Source organism: Fibroporia radiculosa (genome assembly GCF_000313525.1).
Source record: "Fibroporia radiculosa TFFH 294 genomic supercontigs, scaffold7765, whole genome shotgun sequence".
Classification (NCBI taxonomy): domain Eukaryota; kingdom Fungi; phylum Basidiomycota; class Agaricomycetes; order Polyporales; family Fibroporiaceae; genus Fibroporia; species Fibroporia radiculosa.
Window position 1 is genome coordinate 30,352 of NW_012133449.1, and position 19,616 is coordinate 49,967.

At 48.5% G+C, this 19,616-nt stretch overlaps 7 protein-coding genes across 7 annotated transcripts; 3 read left to right on the forward strand and 4 right to left on the reverse strand.

Annotated features, from left to right (window-relative positions):
* Positions 1-875: 875 nt before the first annotated feature.
* On the reverse strand, positions 876-3,159 carry FIBRA_06529 (uncharacterized protein; the record flags this gene model as incomplete). The annotated part of the gene is made up of 10 exons (XM_012328250.1): positions 876-1,106; positions 1,161-1,551; positions 1,610-1,743; positions 1,796-1,963; positions 2,013-2,157; positions 2,209-2,473; positions 2,526-2,651; positions 2,705-2,855; positions 2,903-2,997; positions 3,048-3,159. 10 exons carry the CDS (start codon positions 3,157-3,159, stop codon positions 876-878), a joined length of 1,818 nt encoding a protein of 605 aa, XP_012183640.1.
* A 258-nt stretch (positions 3,160-3,417) lies between these two features.
* On the forward strand, positions 3,418-4,260 carry FIBRA_06530 (uncharacterized protein; the record flags this gene model as incomplete). Its single annotated transcript, XM_012328251.1, has 3 exons — positions 3,418-3,683; positions 3,745-4,124; positions 4,193-4,260. The coding sequence occupies 3 exons, from the start codon at positions 3,418-3,420 to the stop codon at positions 4,258-4,260; spliced, it is 714 nt and encodes a 237-aa protein (XP_012183641.1).
* Positions 4,261-4,651: 391 nt separating this feature from the next.
* FIBRA_06531 (uncharacterized protein) lies at positions 4,652-5,780 on the reverse strand (the record flags this gene model as incomplete). Its single annotated transcript, XM_012328252.1, has 3 exons — positions 4,652-4,773; positions 4,833-5,617; positions 5,671-5,780. 3 exons carry the CDS (start codon positions 5,778-5,780, stop codon positions 4,652-4,654), a joined length of 1,017 nt encoding a protein of 338 aa, XP_012183642.1.
* Positions 5,781-8,382: 2,602 nt separating this feature from the next.
* On the forward strand, positions 8,383-9,052 carry FIBRA_06532 (uncharacterized protein; the record flags this gene model as incomplete). The annotated part of the gene is made up of 5 exons (XM_012328253.1): positions 8,383-8,405; positions 8,464-8,523; positions 8,580-8,728; positions 8,779-8,951; positions 9,017-9,052. 5 exons carry the CDS (start codon positions 8,383-8,385, stop codon positions 9,050-9,052), a joined length of 441 nt encoding a protein of 146 aa, XP_012183643.1.
* Positions 9,053-9,538: 486 nt separating this feature from the next.
* On the reverse strand, positions 9,539-11,729 carry FIBRA_06533 (uncharacterized protein; the record flags this gene model as incomplete). The annotated part of the gene is made up of 11 exons (XM_012328254.1): positions 9,539-9,718; positions 9,775-9,817; positions 9,871-10,082; positions 10,142-10,248; positions 10,303-10,406; positions 10,465-10,591; positions 10,650-10,995; positions 11,049-11,181; positions 11,235-11,454; positions 11,510-11,647; positions 11,705-11,729. 11 exons carry the CDS (start codon positions 11,727-11,729, stop codon positions 9,539-9,541), a joined length of 1,635 nt encoding a protein of 544 aa, XP_012183644.1.
* Positions 11,730-13,061: 1,332 nt separating this feature from the next.
* FIBRA_06534 (uncharacterized protein) lies at positions 13,062-14,133 on the reverse strand (the record flags this gene model as incomplete). Its single annotated transcript, XM_012328255.1, has 4 exons — positions 13,062-13,412; positions 13,468-13,604; positions 13,763-13,855; positions 13,911-14,133. The coding sequence occupies 4 exons, from the start codon at positions 14,131-14,133 to the stop codon at positions 13,062-13,064; spliced, it is 804 nt and encodes a 267-aa protein (XP_012183645.1).
* A 633-nt stretch (positions 14,134-14,766) lies between these two features.
* On the forward strand, positions 14,767-17,680 carry FIBRA_06535 (uncharacterized protein; the record flags this gene model as incomplete). Its single annotated transcript, XM_012328256.1, has 16 exons — positions 14,767-14,815; positions 14,935-15,104; positions 15,161-15,253; positions 15,305-15,408; positions 15,468-15,555; positions 15,610-15,686; positions 15,742-15,979; positions 16,035-16,105; positions 16,160-16,409; positions 16,465-16,521; positions 16,573-16,650; positions 16,708-16,881; positions 16,940-17,026; positions 17,079-17,324; positions 17,375-17,563; positions 17,618-17,680. 16 exons carry the CDS (start codon positions 14,767-14,769, stop codon positions 17,678-17,680), a joined length of 2,034 nt encoding a protein of 677 aa, XP_012183646.1.
* Between the last annotated feature and the right edge of the window lie 1,936 nt (positions 17,681-19,616).

Here is a 19,616-nt window from a genome sequence, read left to right on the forward strand (position 1 = left end):
TAGGCTCAGTATGTCAAGAATTAAGCAATACCGAGAGCAAAATAAAATCACAACAGTCTCCGAGGTTCACGTCGCGTCAACCGTCACAATGCCGCGCACCCCGTTTTCTTTGTCCGCTCCGCGTTCAGTGGCTGGACTGCGAAGCTATGCGAAGTACGCCACTACTACCATCGGCTGAGTCAAGATTCACGATGCTGATTGTGGCTGAATGTCACAGATTTGAGTCGCTATCGTTCGACACAAATTCAGGAGGGGTTCGCTGTGCAGATTATTCCGGAGAAATTAGAATAAGAGTGTGTATGTTCTTCACATGGCCATGGTGCGTTATTGTGTCAATCGGACATGGTGATCACATGCCCAAGGCCACTCTTGATTGAGATGTAGTCCTCAAAACACACTTGCGGGGCATTCGAGTCGCTCTCGCATTTTTCATTCATACAAAACCTACACGGTAGTGATCATACTTGTATTTTGTATCATACATGATTTATTGGTGATTTTAGAGGTGGAGGAGCAGCCGGAAGTTCAGTAATTGCACTACTGTTGCGATTGCATTACTGGTGCAATGATAGTGAGTCCTGACCAGAAGACATCTTAGTAGATAACTGCGTAAAGTTTTCATCCTGGCTTCGTCCAAGCATAATGTATATGTAAACTATCACAATCATTCCAAACCAACCCCTCAACGCTCAGCAGATCTGGCACCCGTCATCATACTACTCTTTGATTTAAGCAATTCTGGCGAAGGCTGGCAGGTAATGGAGTAACATGCGGACATGCCCCAATCCGGAGGGGGAGAAATGCTACAGCAGTCATTCAAATGAACCATGGATACACATGTGTCAGTCATAATTCTACAACATCATCCCCAAGCCCTAAGCGGTCTTGACACCGCCCCAGGCGACCCTTTGCCCTCCTGTACGTGGTGCACTGGCAGGGGCGTCGGAAGTCCCACTGGTAGCTACTGGCGCTGCATTCAGTTTTGGCAAGGCGGGAAGGGGAGCGTTGCGAAGCGTGTCAAAAACACGCTGCGCATGCTCTGTATTTCTGATGAACCAGCCGGCATAACGCCGTCCGACAGTAGACTCAGCGATATGAACCATGTTCTGCAGCAGAGATCAGCTTCCGATCCACAAAGAGAACAAGAAAAGGATACTGACATCGTCAATAACAAAGTCTAGATCGCTGGTTGAGATCGTCTGGCCATCGAGCAGGCCCTTCTCATTCTCGACCCGACTCACGCTTCGACTAGCCTGCTTCATGACCATCATCTGTTGTACCATTTCCTCTTCGTCAGCATCTAAGAAATTTGCGAGTTTCTTGGCGTCAAGTGACGCGTAAAGCTTCAAAAAGCTGCGGAGTGTCGGCACCGGCGCTTGAGAGCGCACCTCAGAGAGGAAAAGTGCAAGGTGCCGTTGCGCAGGCTCGACTGGTGGGTCTTCAACGTAAGCTGCGAGCAGCTCAGCATCATCGTACGGTGGAGGATTCGCTGAAATAAACTTGGGACACGCATACAAGAAGAGCTCCTCAAAAGCAGGAATCCCCTCCTCCCTAGATGACGCGGATCAATGCTATACCCAAAAAATGTGTGATGGCGCAAATTACGCACCCACGAGACATTTTTGAAAATTGCTCGCCATATCGTTCCTTGACGATCCCAGAAATATTGTCATCTAGTCGAGTAGGCGAGAGTGCGTTGCAGATAGCGAATAGCGCATACATGCGATCAGCCGTTTTGTTGATCTATGCCACTCATTAAATCAAAAATAGAGGAGCATATCAATGGATTATCTACCTGGTCGTACTGGTAGCTTCTCGTGTGATATTGCCGCATCCGGAGGATGAAGTTCAATATCGAGACAAATGCTCGTATCGCATCTGGGTATCGTCGCAGCATGATGTAACAGAACCCAACGTAGTAATAGGTGGTAACATGGCAAGCCGTGACGCGAGTGAAGGGCGACTGCAGATAAATCAGCTCGAGAAGGCAAACATAAGACGGAATACTTTACTTTTTGGTTGAGCTCGATACTTTCCATCACTTTCAACGCAAGCGTGAAATCGCCGAGTAGACTGTGTACTCGCAGGAGTCCAATAAGGCTGAAGTATCCAAGCATACGGTAGAGAGGGCGAACGCCAAATTCACCAACAATCTCGCTATTAGCGGCGATCAGTAAAGCATCCCGACTAGGCATTATGACGACTCACGCGATCTCTTCCGCTTTCTTTCCTTCTTGCAGTGCACTGAGGTGCTCATTGATTTTGGATTTTTGTATCAAAGAGTACAGGACGTTCAAGACACTGTACGAGCTCCACACCTGGCTCGCATCTGCGAGTAGGATGAGCTCCTCGTCCGTCTTTGACTTCACTTTTGATCTCCAGACGCAGAACGCCTGATACTGATAGATGAACTCGTCAATTATGTCCCAAAGCCATTGCTCCGGCAGTTCAAGGGGAACCGGGCCATCCGAGTCTGCAAAACGTGTGAGACATGGGACAAGCTAGTGGATCCGGAAGCTACGCACTAAGCAGATAGTTGAACAGCTCACAGCTGTTCTCGTATGAGTGGAATCGGTCATCAATGTCGGGTTGAAGGCGAGAGTAGACGTGACGGTAGTAGAGTTCGCGGTAGAGGATAAGGAATATCTGATCTATAGCAAGACATGTAGCATTGACGAGGAAGGAAAGATAAGATACTACTCACCATCGTTCACCAACGGCGCGATCACCTCTGCCTCTGGCCACTCCGTCTTTGAGTAGAACTTTTCCGTTAGTCGGTTCCAACCGCTCTCGTAGGCAACGGTGATCTCTGCGAGATTGTTGTCCAAAACTGCTTGATGAAAATGCACGATGAACTACACGGTGTCAATCATTACGCAAAAATCGGCATGGTTGGTTTTACCCGTTTAACAACATCTGGTATTTGAGAGAACGCCGCTTGCTGCGCCATTTGCTGCTGCACAGCTAACAAAGTAGCCTCGTCTATCCGCGACTGGGCTGCTCCGCAGATGAGCAATGTTTTTTTACGAAGACCAGACCATACTCACCATCGTCATAGAGACCACTCTGGCCGTAACTCCCAATGGCGAGGTTCAAGTCAACATCCTGTAGATCTTCGTCGAGCTCGGCTTCCCAGAGAGCTTTTCTTTGCTGAGACATGGTGTACACAGTGTGAGCGCAAAGCTTGCAAAATGTGATAGAGATCAGTCGCCGTACGATATACTACCGATAATGCGCTGTGGTATCTTACTTAGTTAAAGCTTCTAGTTTATTATTTCGATTACCTAGAATTAATTCCTGTAAATGACCAAACTATCCGCGTAACCGGAACTCCCGACTTTGTCTCACGCCCTGGACCCGTTGCCGTCATCGACTGTATCCCCTCCCCCTTCTCTATCTCCGGCCCTGTTTAGCTCAATGTCTTCTTTAGCCAGGTTAACATCTCTTTCGACACAAACATTGTCGTTGCTACTCGAACGCCAGCGATTACAGACACTAGCGAACCCCAATGCCTCATCTCTCCACATACCCCAGATCGCCCGTAATATGCAGCAGCTTAATTCCGGGGTGCTTGAACTAGAAGAGAGGGAGGGCCGAACTGATGCTGTGAAGCTGCTTAGGAGCCAGTACGAGCGGATGCGGGGCATGCTCGGGCAGGAAGGTGAAGCTGCGGGTGTGCAGAGGTACGCCTACGGTCTCCTTCTCGTCATGCAGCTTGGTCAACTTGAAGTACGCATATCTCAGCTTTGAGGACCTGGTATCCTCACCGTCTACGTCCTCACTGTCCTCAAAGCCTTCGTCACCTGCCCCACCGCCGCCTATATCGGACAAGGAAAGCGAGCCTTCTTTTGCTCCATACACCGACGACCCGGAAGCAGGCTACCCCTCGTCCGAGGAGATGCTGCAGGCGCAACGACAGATGATGGACGAGCAAGACGTGCACCTAGACCGCCTCTCGCAGTCCATTGGCCGACAGCGAGATATATCACTCCAGATCAACGATGAGCTGGATGTGCACACTGGTTTGCTGGAGGGACTTGATCACGACTTGGACCGGACAGATGGCAGGCTAAGTGGCGCTAGACGACACTTGGATCGCGTAGCAAAGGGGGCGAAGGATAATGGTATGTTGTGTTTCCTCAGGCTACTGTCTGCTGCGAATTGCCGACCATCCCATCCCATCTGGATGTAGGTTCAACTGTGATGATCGCCATCCTCATTTTGGTGCTCCTCATACTCATCATTGTCTTCAAGACATGATGAGCTTTGCCAGGGCATATACACTTTGTGCCCTGGCTGTATGATTACTTATCCTCTATCTAGTATTTGGTCTGCAGGAATACTTCCTAGCATGTTTCGGACTACGCGCGACTAGATGAATGTTTGAGACGCTGTCCGACAACATTACTCGGACTTATCTGGTCACTTTTAAGACACGACATATAGCCGTTTTATTAAGCACAATAACGCACTGTGAGCTAATCGAAGTGTCTAAATCGTATATTATGCTCTGTTACTATTTCACAGGCAGCGAAGCCATTATGGTTCTATTGCTGGTTTCGTGCTTGTGTCACCGGTAATTTCATGCGGAATGTACGCGTATGCATCGTGACCTCGCTACCCGCACTAGGCGTCCATATGGACGAATTGCTCACTGCTGGTAACCTACGCGGCTACATGCCAACCAGAATTCACTCCCGCCTTCCTCGCACCACCCTAAAGGACCTAGGTCGCATTCGGCGCAGATAAGCAACTTCACCCTTTTGGTTGTATCTGCAAAGATGGTCACAAATACTCCTGGGAGGGTTTACATTTAGCGAGATTATACTTACCGTCCGAAACAACCGCACGAGTGAATCCAATGTTTTCGAAGGCCATAGCATTAGGTGTCACCAGCCACCAATTCATCGTCTCCGGCGGAGGGGGAAGTAGCACAAGCGGGTTAGGAGTAGTTCTTTGAGGTGGATCGAGTTGCATGCTCGCTCGCTCGACGAGGGATCCTACACCTGCCTTGAGGATGATGCTCCCGCAGCCGCTCCGCGGGCACAGAAGGTCGAATTTGTTACTCAGGGTCCCCATCCCGTCGTTAGATACAAGATCCTGTGCGCCATTGGGAAATGCAGCAAGCGCCAGAGCCTGTGGCCGGTTTTTTGAGCCTGATGCGCGCTGCAGTGCTTCCCAGATCCCAGGTGGGGGCGCCACAGGCTGCGATGGACGACTAAGATCCCGGCGCATTTCGAACCATGGATTTGCGCCATGCACAACTGAGCTCTTTCCTACCCATTCAAAACCCGCTTTCTCATATAAGCTCCTCAACTCCTCATGCGCAATTAGGAGCACTTGCTTGTACTCCACACCGCTCTTCAGCGCATACTGTAGCCGCGAGATGTATTCATTAAGGAGACTGAGAGCGACGCCTTGTCTTCTGCATTCTGGAGACACGCAGATGGAATGTATGCACACAGAGGACGAACCGGGGACATGCGTCGACATCGATTCGTGCGTGAGTGTTTTTGCGGGCGATAGAGTAGCGCAGACATAGCCTATAAGCGTACGGCCAGAGTCCTCGAGAGTATAGGCGGCCAAAAATAGTTCTGGTGCTCGAGATTGGCGATATCTAAGTTATGCGCGTGAGGGTCAGGTAATGACTAGAATTTGAGATTACTTCACCGGAAAACATCCAAGCTGGCCGCCTCATCGGCTGGATATGAGGCTAATTCTATCGCATGAGCAGCTTCAAGCTCGTCCTCCTTCAATAAGTCAAAGTGAATCGAGGTCATTTCGTGGTAGCGGAAGTGATGAATGCAGATAGAATGTGTCGATTGGTATTAAGCGCCCGATGCTTCTTCCTCTACCCCCAGCTGCGATTCCGTTTACCGGACATTCTCCAAGTTATGCAAATCCCAACACGCAAAATTGATTTAAAGTTGTCAATGAGATCAAAATCAATACAACTGAGAGTGTTGTAACAATGTCATTGAAAGTATGACGACATGGGGTTAGTGGCACCGTGACAGGCCGCTTTTTTGTCAGGCGGTGGGTGAGTTACATGTTCGTGAGTAACCATATTTTTAGGAGGCTCACCAGCTGACAGAATGCGGGACAGCACACTAGCCTTTTGATCCCTCAAGAATTACCGTGGGATCCTGATGCCCACCTGTGTGGAATCTCCTATGACATGAGTGATAACTTATCTTTCTTCGACACATCTAGGAACGAGGTCCGAACTCACCAAACCTTGCAACCCCATTTAGAGCTAGCTGGCCGACAATAGTCTTCGTTGGCAGATGAAATGGTTGCTGCTACTAGAACATCGAGTTTCAAGTGACCAAGCGCTTGTCCGACTGCACGGCAGATACGTTGAAATACAGTCTCATGCCAGGATGTCAATAACTTCTAGTGTTTGTCTGATACAACTGTCCGAGGGTTTGACATCCGTGAGTTCAGCATCCTGCGTTCTTGATTTGTACAGCTGGTCCATCTTCCTAAGCAGCTCGCATGATCCCCGCATGTACGTTCGAAGTGTTCGAACGCCGATTGTCATTCCGCTCCACTGTTACAGTATTCTCCTTCCCCTAGCAAGTGGAATCGGTCAATTTTCGGAGACCTTAAGCAATAGCGAAGTTGTGCGATCTAGTCAAAACTGATACATATACCAATGGCATGTTATGATAAGTCACAGCCTTATCCTGCGAGATGGCGGGTGCTAGTGACACATACAGTTATTATGACTATTTGCAAAGATCTGAGTACATCTGTGGCGTATGCAAAGGCGTGCGTTGCCTTTAAGACAAGCAATGGAATATGGCAGCCTCAAGATCTCGCTTCATGACTCAGAAGGAGCGGGGCCTTCGGACGGTTGGATAGATGATGGTATGTTGTTTCATGTTAGTGAGAAAACCTATCACCTGGGAACAGGTGAGCAGACCTCATTCCGATTCGTCTCTACTTTCGTGATGTATTTCAATAACTTTCCGGGGGTCAAACTTTAATCCGAAGGATCTTAAGGGGAGGCCTCAGTAGCGCACCAAAACCCGTACCCCATTTGTCCAATACACATGTCTATAGCTCAGCCAAGCTTTCCACTCAATACAACACTTGGTGCTGTTTTCATCTGTACGTTTGTGAAACTGCTCGTAGGCTGAGCATCTCTTAATGCGCGATGCAGCTATAACTTTTGTATCTATGTTAGTCAAGCAGGATTTCTGGTCAATGAACGAGGCTGATGATTCGGGAAGCCTGTGCGGTATCACGTCAGCTCAGACACTCTTTTTCTACAAGACGTATGCAACGGATTCCAGTCTTCTCAAGATCACGGTACAATCAAACTTTCAGCGATTTTTACGGGGGGGAATAACCGTATATTTTCTCCCTAGGTGCTAATTCTATGGTATGTCATCGACAAGAGTGGTATACAGTGTATCGCGAAAGGTGGTATGATGCCGATACGCCCGCTAGGTTACTTGATCTTGCCCATGATATTTTTTTGCTCGACGCTCTGTACGAACGTGCTGTGATGGGACACTCGCACTGGTCTGGATTTTTTGACATCTCATGGTGCGTTCTATCCCAATTGATCATATCGACGGGCTGCCATAATGTTGCGGTCATTCTCTGACAGGAGTTTAGCGGTGAGTTAGCCAATTCTGAGCCTGTATACAGAATCAAGCTCATATGTGTCAGGCTCACGTCACAGTCAAAGTGCGTCGCATGTCATGGTACGAGCTTGGTTGAAGCTGACCAAACATGGGATACTGAAGGCATTCATCGATCTGTTGGTCCGAGGGTAAATATCCACATTGTTCATCGCACCATCATCGGATACTGATTTAACTCGTCTCTCTAGAGTCTTCACTGTGCGGATATGGAAACGCAAGCTTGAGTTTCAAATTTATTGAAGTGGTCTAACATTTTCCATAATAGTGAGCGTACGGAAGAAGGGTCTCTTAGCAGCTAACGTGATGACTTTGTCACAATACTTGATGCGTTGATACTCATCTCGGTGTAGGTCATAAATAACTTTCTTGCAGTTGGTGCGTGTATCTTAATTTCGTGAGATAAGACCCGGGTATTCACGACTTTCAGGCCTCAATCTAGGTACGATTATCGATTTTCCTGCGGATGATTCACCGATATTGTTCATGCAGCGGTCAGCTTTAAATTGTGCCAGCGACTTACGTACCACACACGGAATTTATAGCTTACCAATTGGCCCACAGATTTCATATACCAACTTACTTTGACATGAGCGAGATATTCGTGAGCGGCGCATTCATCCGTCCCATTTGATTGCTGCAGCTTGAGTCAGTATCTATTATATGTTGCATATGCATCAGAGGTTATTGCGGACTTCTTGATCACGAGCTCGCTGCTGTACTTGCTATGGCGCAGTCGGACCGGCTTTCGTGGGTACGGCGCAAGCTATATCTGCAATTTCGTGCTATACTCATATGGCTGAAATAGAACCGACTCCCTGATAAACATTCTCATGCTATATAGCGTGAATACTGGTTTACTTCCGAAGTGAGTGTGTACTGTTGCTTCCCTATACCAGCCGTTCACGAAAGATATGTTTTCAGTGTATTTTCAGCATGCGTCATTGTGACTGTGAGTTCACCTAACCAATACACTGTTCATAGACGCACACCGCCTGATCTTGGGTTTCCACAGCACCTGACTATGCCAAACAACCTCATTTGGATCTCGATCTACTTTCTGCTTCCAAAGCGTGAGTGCATATCTAGCGTTAGGATTGCCGCGTACTCAAGTTCCAAGCAGTGGAGCTGAACTCAATGTTGGCAACACTCAATGCAAGGCGTCACTTGCGGCACCTACAGGAGACCAATAGGGACGTCAACTTGTCAATCCCACTCTCTCAACCAAGTGGATCATCTATGTCTAATGAAGCTGGATCGCTCACCTCTTCCCATCACCCTGGAGTTGAAGATCAGGTATGTACATGGCATGGCATATGATGCTAGCATGGTGCAATGGTCAATGGTTGATTCTTGTCAAGGTTAATGCTATTCGACAGGGCGGTCCGTATGGCTAACGTCATACAGACACGTATTATTGCGGTGTACATACAACGGTAACCTTATATCATGTTATGGATGTCTGACACCGTAGTGTTCGCTCAGTTGAAACTACCAGCCAAACCCAACACCTTGCTACATTCAATAGATTGAATACAGAGCATTTCACAGTCTACAACATTGTGTACTGTATTTGACGGCCAATTCATACAACAGGGACCCCTAACTATATATTTGAAGCGGAGACCAAGGCTACATGCAAGTCCGTGCTGACGCGCGCACGAATCCCGACACGGGGGTTATCACGATAAACAATAGCAACATCGAAAAATACCATAGACCAAACACGAGCCAACATGCGTGTGCATGCGGAAAATCGAAAGCGGCGGCGAGCAGTAAATAACGAAGCGGGAGATTAGCAAGAAGTGCCACACACAATGCGCGGATGCGTGGTTCATGCGCTGCCCCATGCTCCAGAGCAGAGGCGCAAGCAGGCGGACCGCTCAGCCCATGACGCTGGAATAGCTCACGCTTTCGCTGAGGTACTCATTCCCGGGATTGTAGGTGAATCCCCGGAACTGGTCTTGCACGGTCTCAGAAAGCGGCGTTGCATCGACGTGCGAGTCTTGAGCCTGCTCTGTGGTGAACTCGGAGTCGAAGTTGGCGGTATCAAGAACGGATTCCTACAAAGAATCGATCAGATATTGTTTATGCAAGAGTACCGCGCTGAGCAACATACTACACTGGGCTTGAATGGTGGCTGGATCTTTTTCGCCATTAACCTGTACGTCAAATCAGTGAACTGTATGATACGAAGGCCCTGGCTAAAGCTTACCGGTTCCAATCGATATGTCTTGCGAAGAACGGGTGGCGTTTGATGTCCTCCGCTCCGTTGGCGCCAAGGCGGTGCGCCGGATTTCGCTGGAGCAGCGCCGACATGATGTGCTTCACCTCCGACGACATGTCTTGAGGGAAAACAAGGGGATCTGAGAGGATGCGCTGGTACATGACATTGACATTTTCGTCGTAGAAGGGTGGGAGACCAGTCTGCAAGAGATTATTAGTGAATAGACCGTCTCATATTATAAGAGATCACGAGCCCGCACCATCATCTCGTACAACAGTACACCCAGAGTCCACCAGTCAACTGTTTTTGTGTAGCCCTGACTTTCAAGGAGTTCGGGCGCAATATATTCGGGGGTTCCACAGAATGCTTAATAATAACATGAACGATCGGTAGGAAACCTTGACGGAATTTAATACTTACTATTAGTCTTCTCCGTCTCTGACATGTTGAGTTTGCACAGACCAAAGTCGCATAATGCGATGTGACCTGTGTAGTCAAGCAGAATGTTTTCGGGCTTCAAATCTCTGCAAAGACTTGAGTTGAGTACACACCAGCGGACCGGTTGCTTCGTAACACACGTACCGATATACAACATTGAAACTGTGTAGGTGCTCCAACGCGCACAATAGCTCTGCTGCGTAAAATCGACTGCGGCTCTCATCAAACTTGCCCTCGCGCTGCAGATGGTAGAATAACTCTCCACCATTGACTTCATCGTAGCAAGTGAATATACGGCAAATGCTACACGGCAACCAGAGGAAACGCACCGAAAGACATAACTAGGTATAGTTTATCAGGCGATTGGAATGAGAACTTGAGTGGAACTATAAAGGGATTGTTGACTAGGGCAAGCACTGTCCTCTCCGCAAGGATGTGTGTGATTTCGCCTGGCCTCTGGGCAATGTTCGCCTTGCGGATGGTCTTCAGAGCGTATATCCGCTGCGTGTCTTTCTTCCGGACCTGCATCACCTTACCGAAGCTGCCCTTGCCAATGACCTTCAAAAGGTCAAACTGCTCGATGGTGAGCGACTCGTGACGCGCAGGCTTGAAGTCGATTTTCAAGTGGAACGAGCCCGTGCCTGCCGTAGCGGTGTACCATTGGTCTGACGCCCGCTGATATCGTTCCCCTGTCAGTCGTGAAGCGATAAGAAGAAGAAGCAACGTACATGCCCGTCTAATGCCGGAGTCATGTCTACACGAGCCAGCAGCAGATCGTTGCCCATATCGCCCTGTCCGGGCACGCTCGGAGCAGTGCGCAAGTACGCAGAGACGGCGATATTAGACATACGAGACACGTCGCTGTGTGCAAGAGGTCAGACATACTCGCAAGACGGAGTGAATGTGGCACTTACAAATCGGCTTTGTGGTTCCATTCTGGCTTGGAGAGATCACCGCCCAACGCATCAATCAGCACCTCGTTCTTGTCGAACTCGAGTACGACGTAGGGCAGCCACCAGTATCGTCTGCGTTGCAGGCTCTCACGCTGGGCGGCCCGCGGCGGTGGGGCGGACTGTAGTGCTTTCTGGACGTTGTCTGGGATCGGTACCCCGGGTGGGAGCGATAGACCGCGTCCTGCGCCCAGATCACAGTAAGCGGCGGGAATGCAGCAGAGGCGGCGACGACGTACCCGAGAATATGCGGATAGTGAGCAAGCCCTGGCGCAAATTCGCCTCTGGGTTGTCGGGGGGCTTAGGGGTGACCGCGCGCGAGGGCATGGGGGTCACGGAGCGGGAGAGGGCGCCATTATCCTTGAGATCCTTGGGCTCTGTGAAGGTGCGCGGTCACACAACATCGAGAGCAGGGAGGACACTCGAATACGTACTCTTCGAGCCCAGTTTCCAGGACATGGTCGACGCTGAAGAGGTGGAAGGCCGAGGCGAGCGCCGACAGTGATGGTGGTGGGCGCAGCTATATACCGGGCGTTCGCGGACGGACACTGTGTGATTTTGGTGATCTTATCGCGCGGGCGTAGCCATCCGTCGACTCACCTGCTCCAGCTTACAGATTCGTCCGACGCGCTCAGCGCAACTGCGTTACGGTAACGTTCAGGCTGCTCGTCCGAGTGGGCTGCTGCTGCACAGCCGGCCGCGCACTGGGGTGGTCACGAGGGGGTGACCGGCTTCCAATGGATATCGTTCCGGCTCTGAGGCGACCTCGAACTCTCAAATCTCTGCCGCAAATGGGTAATACAAGCGGATGATGGTACTATAGACGGCTGAGGTCGACAACCTCACGGAAATCCACTCAAAATCCTAAATACAGCAAGTAACACGGTGACCGTACGTGATAGTCACATCGCTGTCACACTTCCGTTCCTCTGTATCTCGCCGCCTCAAGTCGCCTTCAAGGCATCGAGATTCAAATGTAATTCAAGTACTTCAACGTTCAGCTGCGGACGGGTGCAGAAATAGATATGACAGCTCTCCTCCCTGGCTACGGTCCAGACCTCTACCAGAGCTCATCTGTAAATACAATCCTCCGAAGATTCGGCATGCCCTAGCTAGGCATCATCAGCCATGCATGTCGTGTCCCACCTTATTTCACCATAGGACTTCCTACTCGGGTCTCATATCGCTCCTAAGATTTAGTACTTCATCACAACTGACTGGGCATTGGCAAAACCGTCTGCAGGCCATCAGCTGGGAGTAATCCTGTGATCGTACTGCATGAGGACGTTCAGTCACCCCGAAACGCAAACATCGAGCAAACATACCTCGGCCAATGTAGACGACACCGTACGTATGATGAGGCTGGATGTTTTCTTTGTGGGTATGAGTAGCACAGTGGGATGTCGAAGACATGTCTCATTGTAAACTCAATGGATGAATTCATCGCCTTAACGGCCAGGAGTACTCCACATACCCTGCTTCCGCGGAGATCGCGGACATGGGTCGGAGGAATTATATAGAATTTCACGCACCCAATTCTAAAACAAGCCACAGATATCTTCCGACACAATTGCGTAGGCCACAGGGTAGATACGTCAGTCTTTACTCGGGCGCAGAACAGCCTGGTACGTTCAACTTCTAGTCTCGATCTTGAGAAGCCTAACACAGTTTGTAATTCTGCCAGCGATTATGTCAGGATCGGGTACGGGAAACACGATACTACTCGTACCTGAGTATCTAGATCAAACACCCACCGTCGTCCATGGTGATCTACCAACGCTGAAGTCCGGGTCATGTAGCCGCGCTACTCGTCCCCGCACCCAGAACGCCCCATATGACCTTCCCTATGATACTCACACCATCATTACGCCATGAGCCCCTCCGTCGTGAATCTTCCGCAACATCTTTGCTTATTACGCCGGTTGATTCACGTGCGCGCACTATCGTGTCCACGATGTGCTCCGTGAACTCTGGATGGCCCTGCACCGTCAGTATATGCACGTCTTCCACTCCGGGTGTACCGGCTCCCCGACCCTCATAAAACCGCACCATGCCCTGATTGAGCGAGATGGGCGTAGAGCCGAGGAGCTCAAACGATGGCGGAACCGCAGGTACGTGGTCTCTGTGCATCTGTTGGATGTTCTGCGCAACTCCACATCAGAACTGCGTAAAACGACGTAAGATTGGAGGGGCGCACCAAGGTGGGTACACCGAAGAGTCGTCGGCCGACCTCGGTGAGCGCGATTTCCGTCACACCGACTTCCCACTTGCCGTCATTGGGGACGCACTCTCCGCCGAGCGCGCGCGCTACGATCTGGTGCCCAAAGCAAATTCCTACTCACGGTGATTCAGCTATCTTCATTGTAGACCTAGTCTAATGCGCCAAGACTGCAGGCCTGAGACTTGGTCGAGCCCCACTCCGATCACACTTGAGCTTTTTTTGCAACTGACACCAATAGGCCTAGCGCAATTGGAGTAGACACAAAACTCACCGATCACCCTGATATGGGGCTTCTCGTTCGCTATCTCCCGCACATACGAAACCAGACGATTTATCCACTCCAAATTCTCATATGCCGACGCAGCTGATTGCAGGAAGAATGAGCCGCGTCCCTTCAGCAGCCTCTCGGAGAGACCAACCAGATCCAGTCAGTATGATCCCGCTGTACTCGTCGATGTTCTGCGGGTACTCCAGCTTGTTGCGCACGTCGTACGGGTCGAGGGTGAATGCTATGCCAGATTCGACGGGGAGCGAGTCACGGAGGAGGACATTGAAAATGGCAGTGTAGTCGCCGTGCGAGGCGAGGACACCTGGTATAGGCGTGTCACACAGGAATAGCGCGAGATGGAGCGAAGGAGCCATGGATGGCCTTCGGGACAGCGTCGCCTTGATGAAACAAGGTCGAGGAGGGTCGTATAGAATAGCCAGTGCCAGAGACGAGAAAGCAATCAGTGCGGGCGGGATCGGTGTCTACTGATATGGGATGGGCACTAGTCCATATATGGATACTATTTACGAACGATGGGCGCTTCTTCGCATTATCGACCCCACACTCTGCTCAGCGCCCTGCATCGCCGACGCCGTGCGAGTCTGTCTTGCAGGTGAGTTGTATCTGTCTGTGCTGGAAATGAAGCTCACTGGTCATCATTCTGCAGAAAAGATCGACCCAGAATCATTGGTTGGGATGTCTCCCATTTCGACTTCATGGTCCTTGACTGGATTTCAGCTATCTCGCCCGCCTTATCTGCGAGTCGAGTCAAGTTTGCTGGGATGTCTCAGAGATAACCGAGCGACGTGATCTCCGTGAAAAAAGTGCACGCGAGAAGCCGTTTTGACGCTCTGCTATCGCTGTTATCTCGTCTCCAGCCGCCCTCATAAATATGGGTGACCTCATGCTATTCATCTCGTTCCCGTTCTGTCCCCTTCGACTTCTTCGTTGAAGTCCGTGACTAGGTCGATCTTGATAGGCGACCACTTTGCCCAGCAGAGCGCGAAATGGCTGCGGACGGACCGGTCCTTCCTCAGGGTGCGGGGTATGGTGTCGGTATGTCGTCATGCAAATGCAGATTATTCGATTTTATCTGACTCCTCCTTGCAGTTGTTGGCGCGTACCATTCTGCTCCCTATATGTGCCCAAAAAGAAGCTTACCTTTCGATTCACAGGAATCGGACTGTTCTTTTCCGCATTCATGGTCTGCTTGACCGCCATACAAACCCGTTATACCGGATTCTCGCCCAAGAACTCCGAAGAATTCAACAGCGCCTCCAGGAGCGTCAAGCCTGGCCTTATTGCATCCGGTATCGTCTCTGCATGGACCTGGGCTGCCACGCTGGTGAGTCAATATCGATATTTTCTTGGGCGATCCCGCCCGTCTCATTCTCTCCAAAGCTGCAATCGAGCGCCGTCGGATATGAGTACGGAATTTCCGGCCCGTGGTGGTACGGTGCAGGCGCGACGGTTCAAATTCTTCTCTTCGCACAGGTAGGTCGTGTGACAGGCATATACGGTGTAGCTGCTCTAAACATCGAGCAGCTTGCAGCTAAGCTGAAGATGAACGCGCCTCACGCGCATACATGGCTCGAAATCGTCTCCGCTCGATGGGGCAAGGTTGCCCACCTCGTCTTCATGTTCTTCGGGTACGTATGATTCCGGTTGGGCGGCCGATAATAGTTGTCCTGAATCACTATATCCATAGTTTGGCGACGAACATCATCGTCTCCTCCATGTTGATTCTTGGTGGCTCCGCTACTGTCAGTTCGCTCACGGGTATGAACACACTCGCAGTAAGTCATGTATCATCCGCGGAATGTTGAAATCTCAAGCTGATTCACCAATAGGCGTGTTTCCTCATCCCAGTCGGAGTTGCAATCTACGTGGTTGTTGGTGGCATGCGTGCAACCCTACTATGTGACTAGTGCGTTAGCCGTTCTATCCTACCTACAGTATCCAAACTCATCTTACAATCTCAGCACGCATACGAGTGTCCTCTTCGCGATTATCTTCGTATTTGTGTACACTGTATATGCCACGAGTCCAGTCATTGGCAGCTTCAGTGCTATGCATGATCTCCTTACCAAGGCGGCAGAGCAGGCTCCAGTAGCTGGTAATGCGCATGGATCGTACCTCACGATGCGGTCCAAGAACGGGCTTATTTTCGGTGTCATCAATGTCATTGGTAACTTTGCGACTGTGTTCCAGGACCAAGCCGTATGTTTTTTTGTATAATCTTATTTTCATTGTGTTCACTTATTCGACGCTCCAGTACTGGCAACGTGCAATTGCTAGCAGACCTGCAACTTGCGTCAAGGCATATCTCCTCGGAGGTCTTGCTTGGTATGGCACACTACCTTGCTAGCATTAATGTCGTCTCACTATCGCCTTCGGCAGGTTTGCGATTCCGTTTATGTTCGCCACCACGCTCGGTCTCTCTGCAGTCGCCCTACGTGGTAGCCCGAACATGATGGTGCTCACCCCCGAAGACGTCTCCGCTGGTCTCCCCGCATCCGCGGCCGCGGCAGCGCTGCTTGGGCAGTCTGGAGCAGCGGCCCTGCTTATCGTCCTGTTCTTGGCCGTCACATCGGCGACATCTGCTGAATTGATCGCGGTATCGGCTGTCTTGACGTACGATGTCTATAAGGTCCGCGTGTGGTGGTTGCGGCATAGTTGACATTTGACTCATCATCTTATGACAGAAATATATCAACCCGAAGGCGACGGAAACTCAGATTCTGCGGGTGTCGCATGCGATGGTGCGCTCAAGATGGTGCACTGTAATGCATTCAGTACTGAAATTCCAACAGGTGGCATTGTTCGCGATTGTCATGGGCTTCCTAGGTCTTATATTCTACTACATCGGAATCTCCATGGGATGGCTCTACGTGGGTGTCAGATTCAATTACTTTGACCGTAGATGATCGAACTCTTCACTTATGCAGGACTTCATGGGCGTTGTCCTCGGAGCTGCCGTCGTCCCCATTGCGATTTGTGTCACATGGCGAAAGGCCAACAAGTGGGGCTGCGTCGGTGGCGCCGTTGTTGGATTCTGCTGTGGTATCATTGCATGGCTTGTCACCACTTCGACACTCAACGGCAAGGCCATCAACGTCACCGTAAGAGTCATTCGAAATCTGCGTACGAGATCTATGCTTACGAGACTACTGCCTGCAGACGAGCGGCGGGAACTATGAGATGTTAGCGGGTAACCTTGCCTCAATTGGCATGGGTGGAATCATCTCCTGTATCACTTCTCTTATTGTTCGTATTTTCCCACTCCCAAGGCATCCATTGACTGATACGCGTATGGCAGTGGCCAGAAGACTTCAACTTTGACATCACACGAGCCATAAACGCACCACCACAGTCAGACATGTCCGAGAAGACCAGTGAAAATAGATCGTCCGAGGATGATATGGATGAAAAGAAGCAGGATCCCAGCAATGTCTCTACCAACCCCGTGGGGGCTGTTGAGAACGGTGCAGTTGCGGCGCAGGACCTGGATCCCGTTGCCTTACAGAAGGCTTTCAAGCTCGCAGCCTGGTCGTCGGTTGCGTTGGTATGTCTGCGCATCTAGCCTGTCAAACCGGTTGCTTAAACCTATGTTAGACTCTTGTGATGCTGATCCTCATTCCTCTGCCGTTGTTCTTCGCCCAGACGGTTTACGGCGTCAGAGGATTGACTGCATGGGTTGTCATCGGAATGATCTGGGCGTTCTGCTCAGCCATCTCTGTCGTTCTGTACCCGCTTTATGAGAGCCGTGCGGCGTTGCGTATGATTGGGCGAGGGATACTGAAGGTACGCCGTTTTCTAGTGTCGATTACATGGATGTCCCTGACTGGACCCCTATAGGACATTTTTCACCGTGGTAGTGGCAAGTTTGTCCGCCCCACGGCGAATCCACACGTTGCATGAAAGATTTGATGATGTTGATGGTACTTGTAATGTCTTGGCTTGTATTAGACTAGAATACATGTCAGAGTAGAGCTCTGGTTTATAGATAGAGAAGTCAAACCAAATAAATCCAATTTCAACAATGATATGTTGTTGAAGTTGTAATTCATCTCTTTAGATAGCATGCACAGTTCACAACCTTGAGCCTGACTTATTTGACACTTATGAATATAAACTGAGATTCTCTCTCTAAACATTGCAATCTGTTGTATGTTGCAACTGAGTACCTGGAGAAATAATAAATTCATGTGAAACAGTGAAGATGGAAGTTGTGGTACAACAGCATGATAACAAGCAGATTGTAGGTTCAAGTTGTAGATATGAGTGATAAATGTAGTTCAACACTAAAATCTACTCCATAAAATCTCTGCCTTATATTCAGCATTGCTAACATAGAGTTGAGAAGCACTGGAATATCAATGTGTTCAGAATGTATAGCCAATTATTCAAGAATTAGCCTACATTTAGGGGTTATAAAGTATATAGGTAGATATAATATCCTATCACAGAAATACTGTATGTAAATTTATAAGTGTGTCTCAAACTATAGCAGGACTGTAGTACTTACACTTATAAAGCAAGCCAAACCACTGAGGCTGGTGAACACAAATATTCAAACCCAGATTTATACTTAGACAATGTTACATACCAAACAAAAATGCCAGTATTGATGGTGTATAGAATCAGAACATGTATTATTCTATCAGTTCTGGGTGATTGTTCATTTATCAGGATAAAGTGCAGAATGTTATCAAGTGAATTTCTAACCTATATATGCTTGTTTTGCATTTTTTAAGCAACAAACAAAGTGCAATTGTATTTGACAAGTCTGCAATCACTGCAGCTGCCAGCCCTGCTGGTACTAAAACTATAGCCTGATAAAAATTATGTATTATTAAAAAAGCTTAAAGTGATAAAATAACTCACTGTATTATCTGCTTGAACTGCAGTTTTTTCATTGCCAAAATCATATACAATTGGAGACCTATATACAAGTTTGTGAAACATTGAGTGATATATATATCAGTACTTACAATTGAATGCAAAGAGCTAGAATATTAAAATAAGTACATCATATAATAGTTTGCTAATAATTAGATATATTACTTATAGTAAACCCTTTAAGATATGATTAGAATGCTAAAATCAGACAACTATATTTTTATATGATAGCTCAAGCACATACCCATTGCAACCAGTGTACTCAGCACCTATATTCTTAACTTAGATATCAATACAGCAAGATAAATAAAGCATACATTTATCACTATAAATGTGTATTTATGCATCTGCACTATGAACCAGTTGGTCAAATGATAATACACTAAAACAAATCTCACATTTCCATATTCTATAGATCAAAACCCTGACAATCAAATTAAGAATCATAGCTGTGATTAGATATTGAGATATAACATACATTCTTACAAGAAGATCACTTGAACCCTAAGTATTGATTAGCATAGACTCAGAGGATCTGTGAAACAAATATCATCATAACTTACTGCAAGAGCAATATAGATCTTGATTAAAGTCAGCTAGAATTATATAGGTATATCTTTGAGCCTGCCTGTATGATCCTATATAATAGTGAGATATCTGATTATATACCACTGCAAAATAAATAGTGCACATACTGTTCAGGAAATATAACAAGGTGAAATTGATCACTAACAAGCATGTTAAATAATGCAGCAGCTATTGCACCAGTTTGTGCAAGATCCAAAAGCCTGGAAACATATCAGATTATATAAAATCAAGCCATCAAAGTACTTTATACCATGAGATAAATATCTTAAGAATATATATTCAGTAAAAGATGGAAACAATGTAAAATCAACATACAACAGTTTTTATTACTTTTGGATCAGTTTTATTGTGAGTAAAATAAATAGCA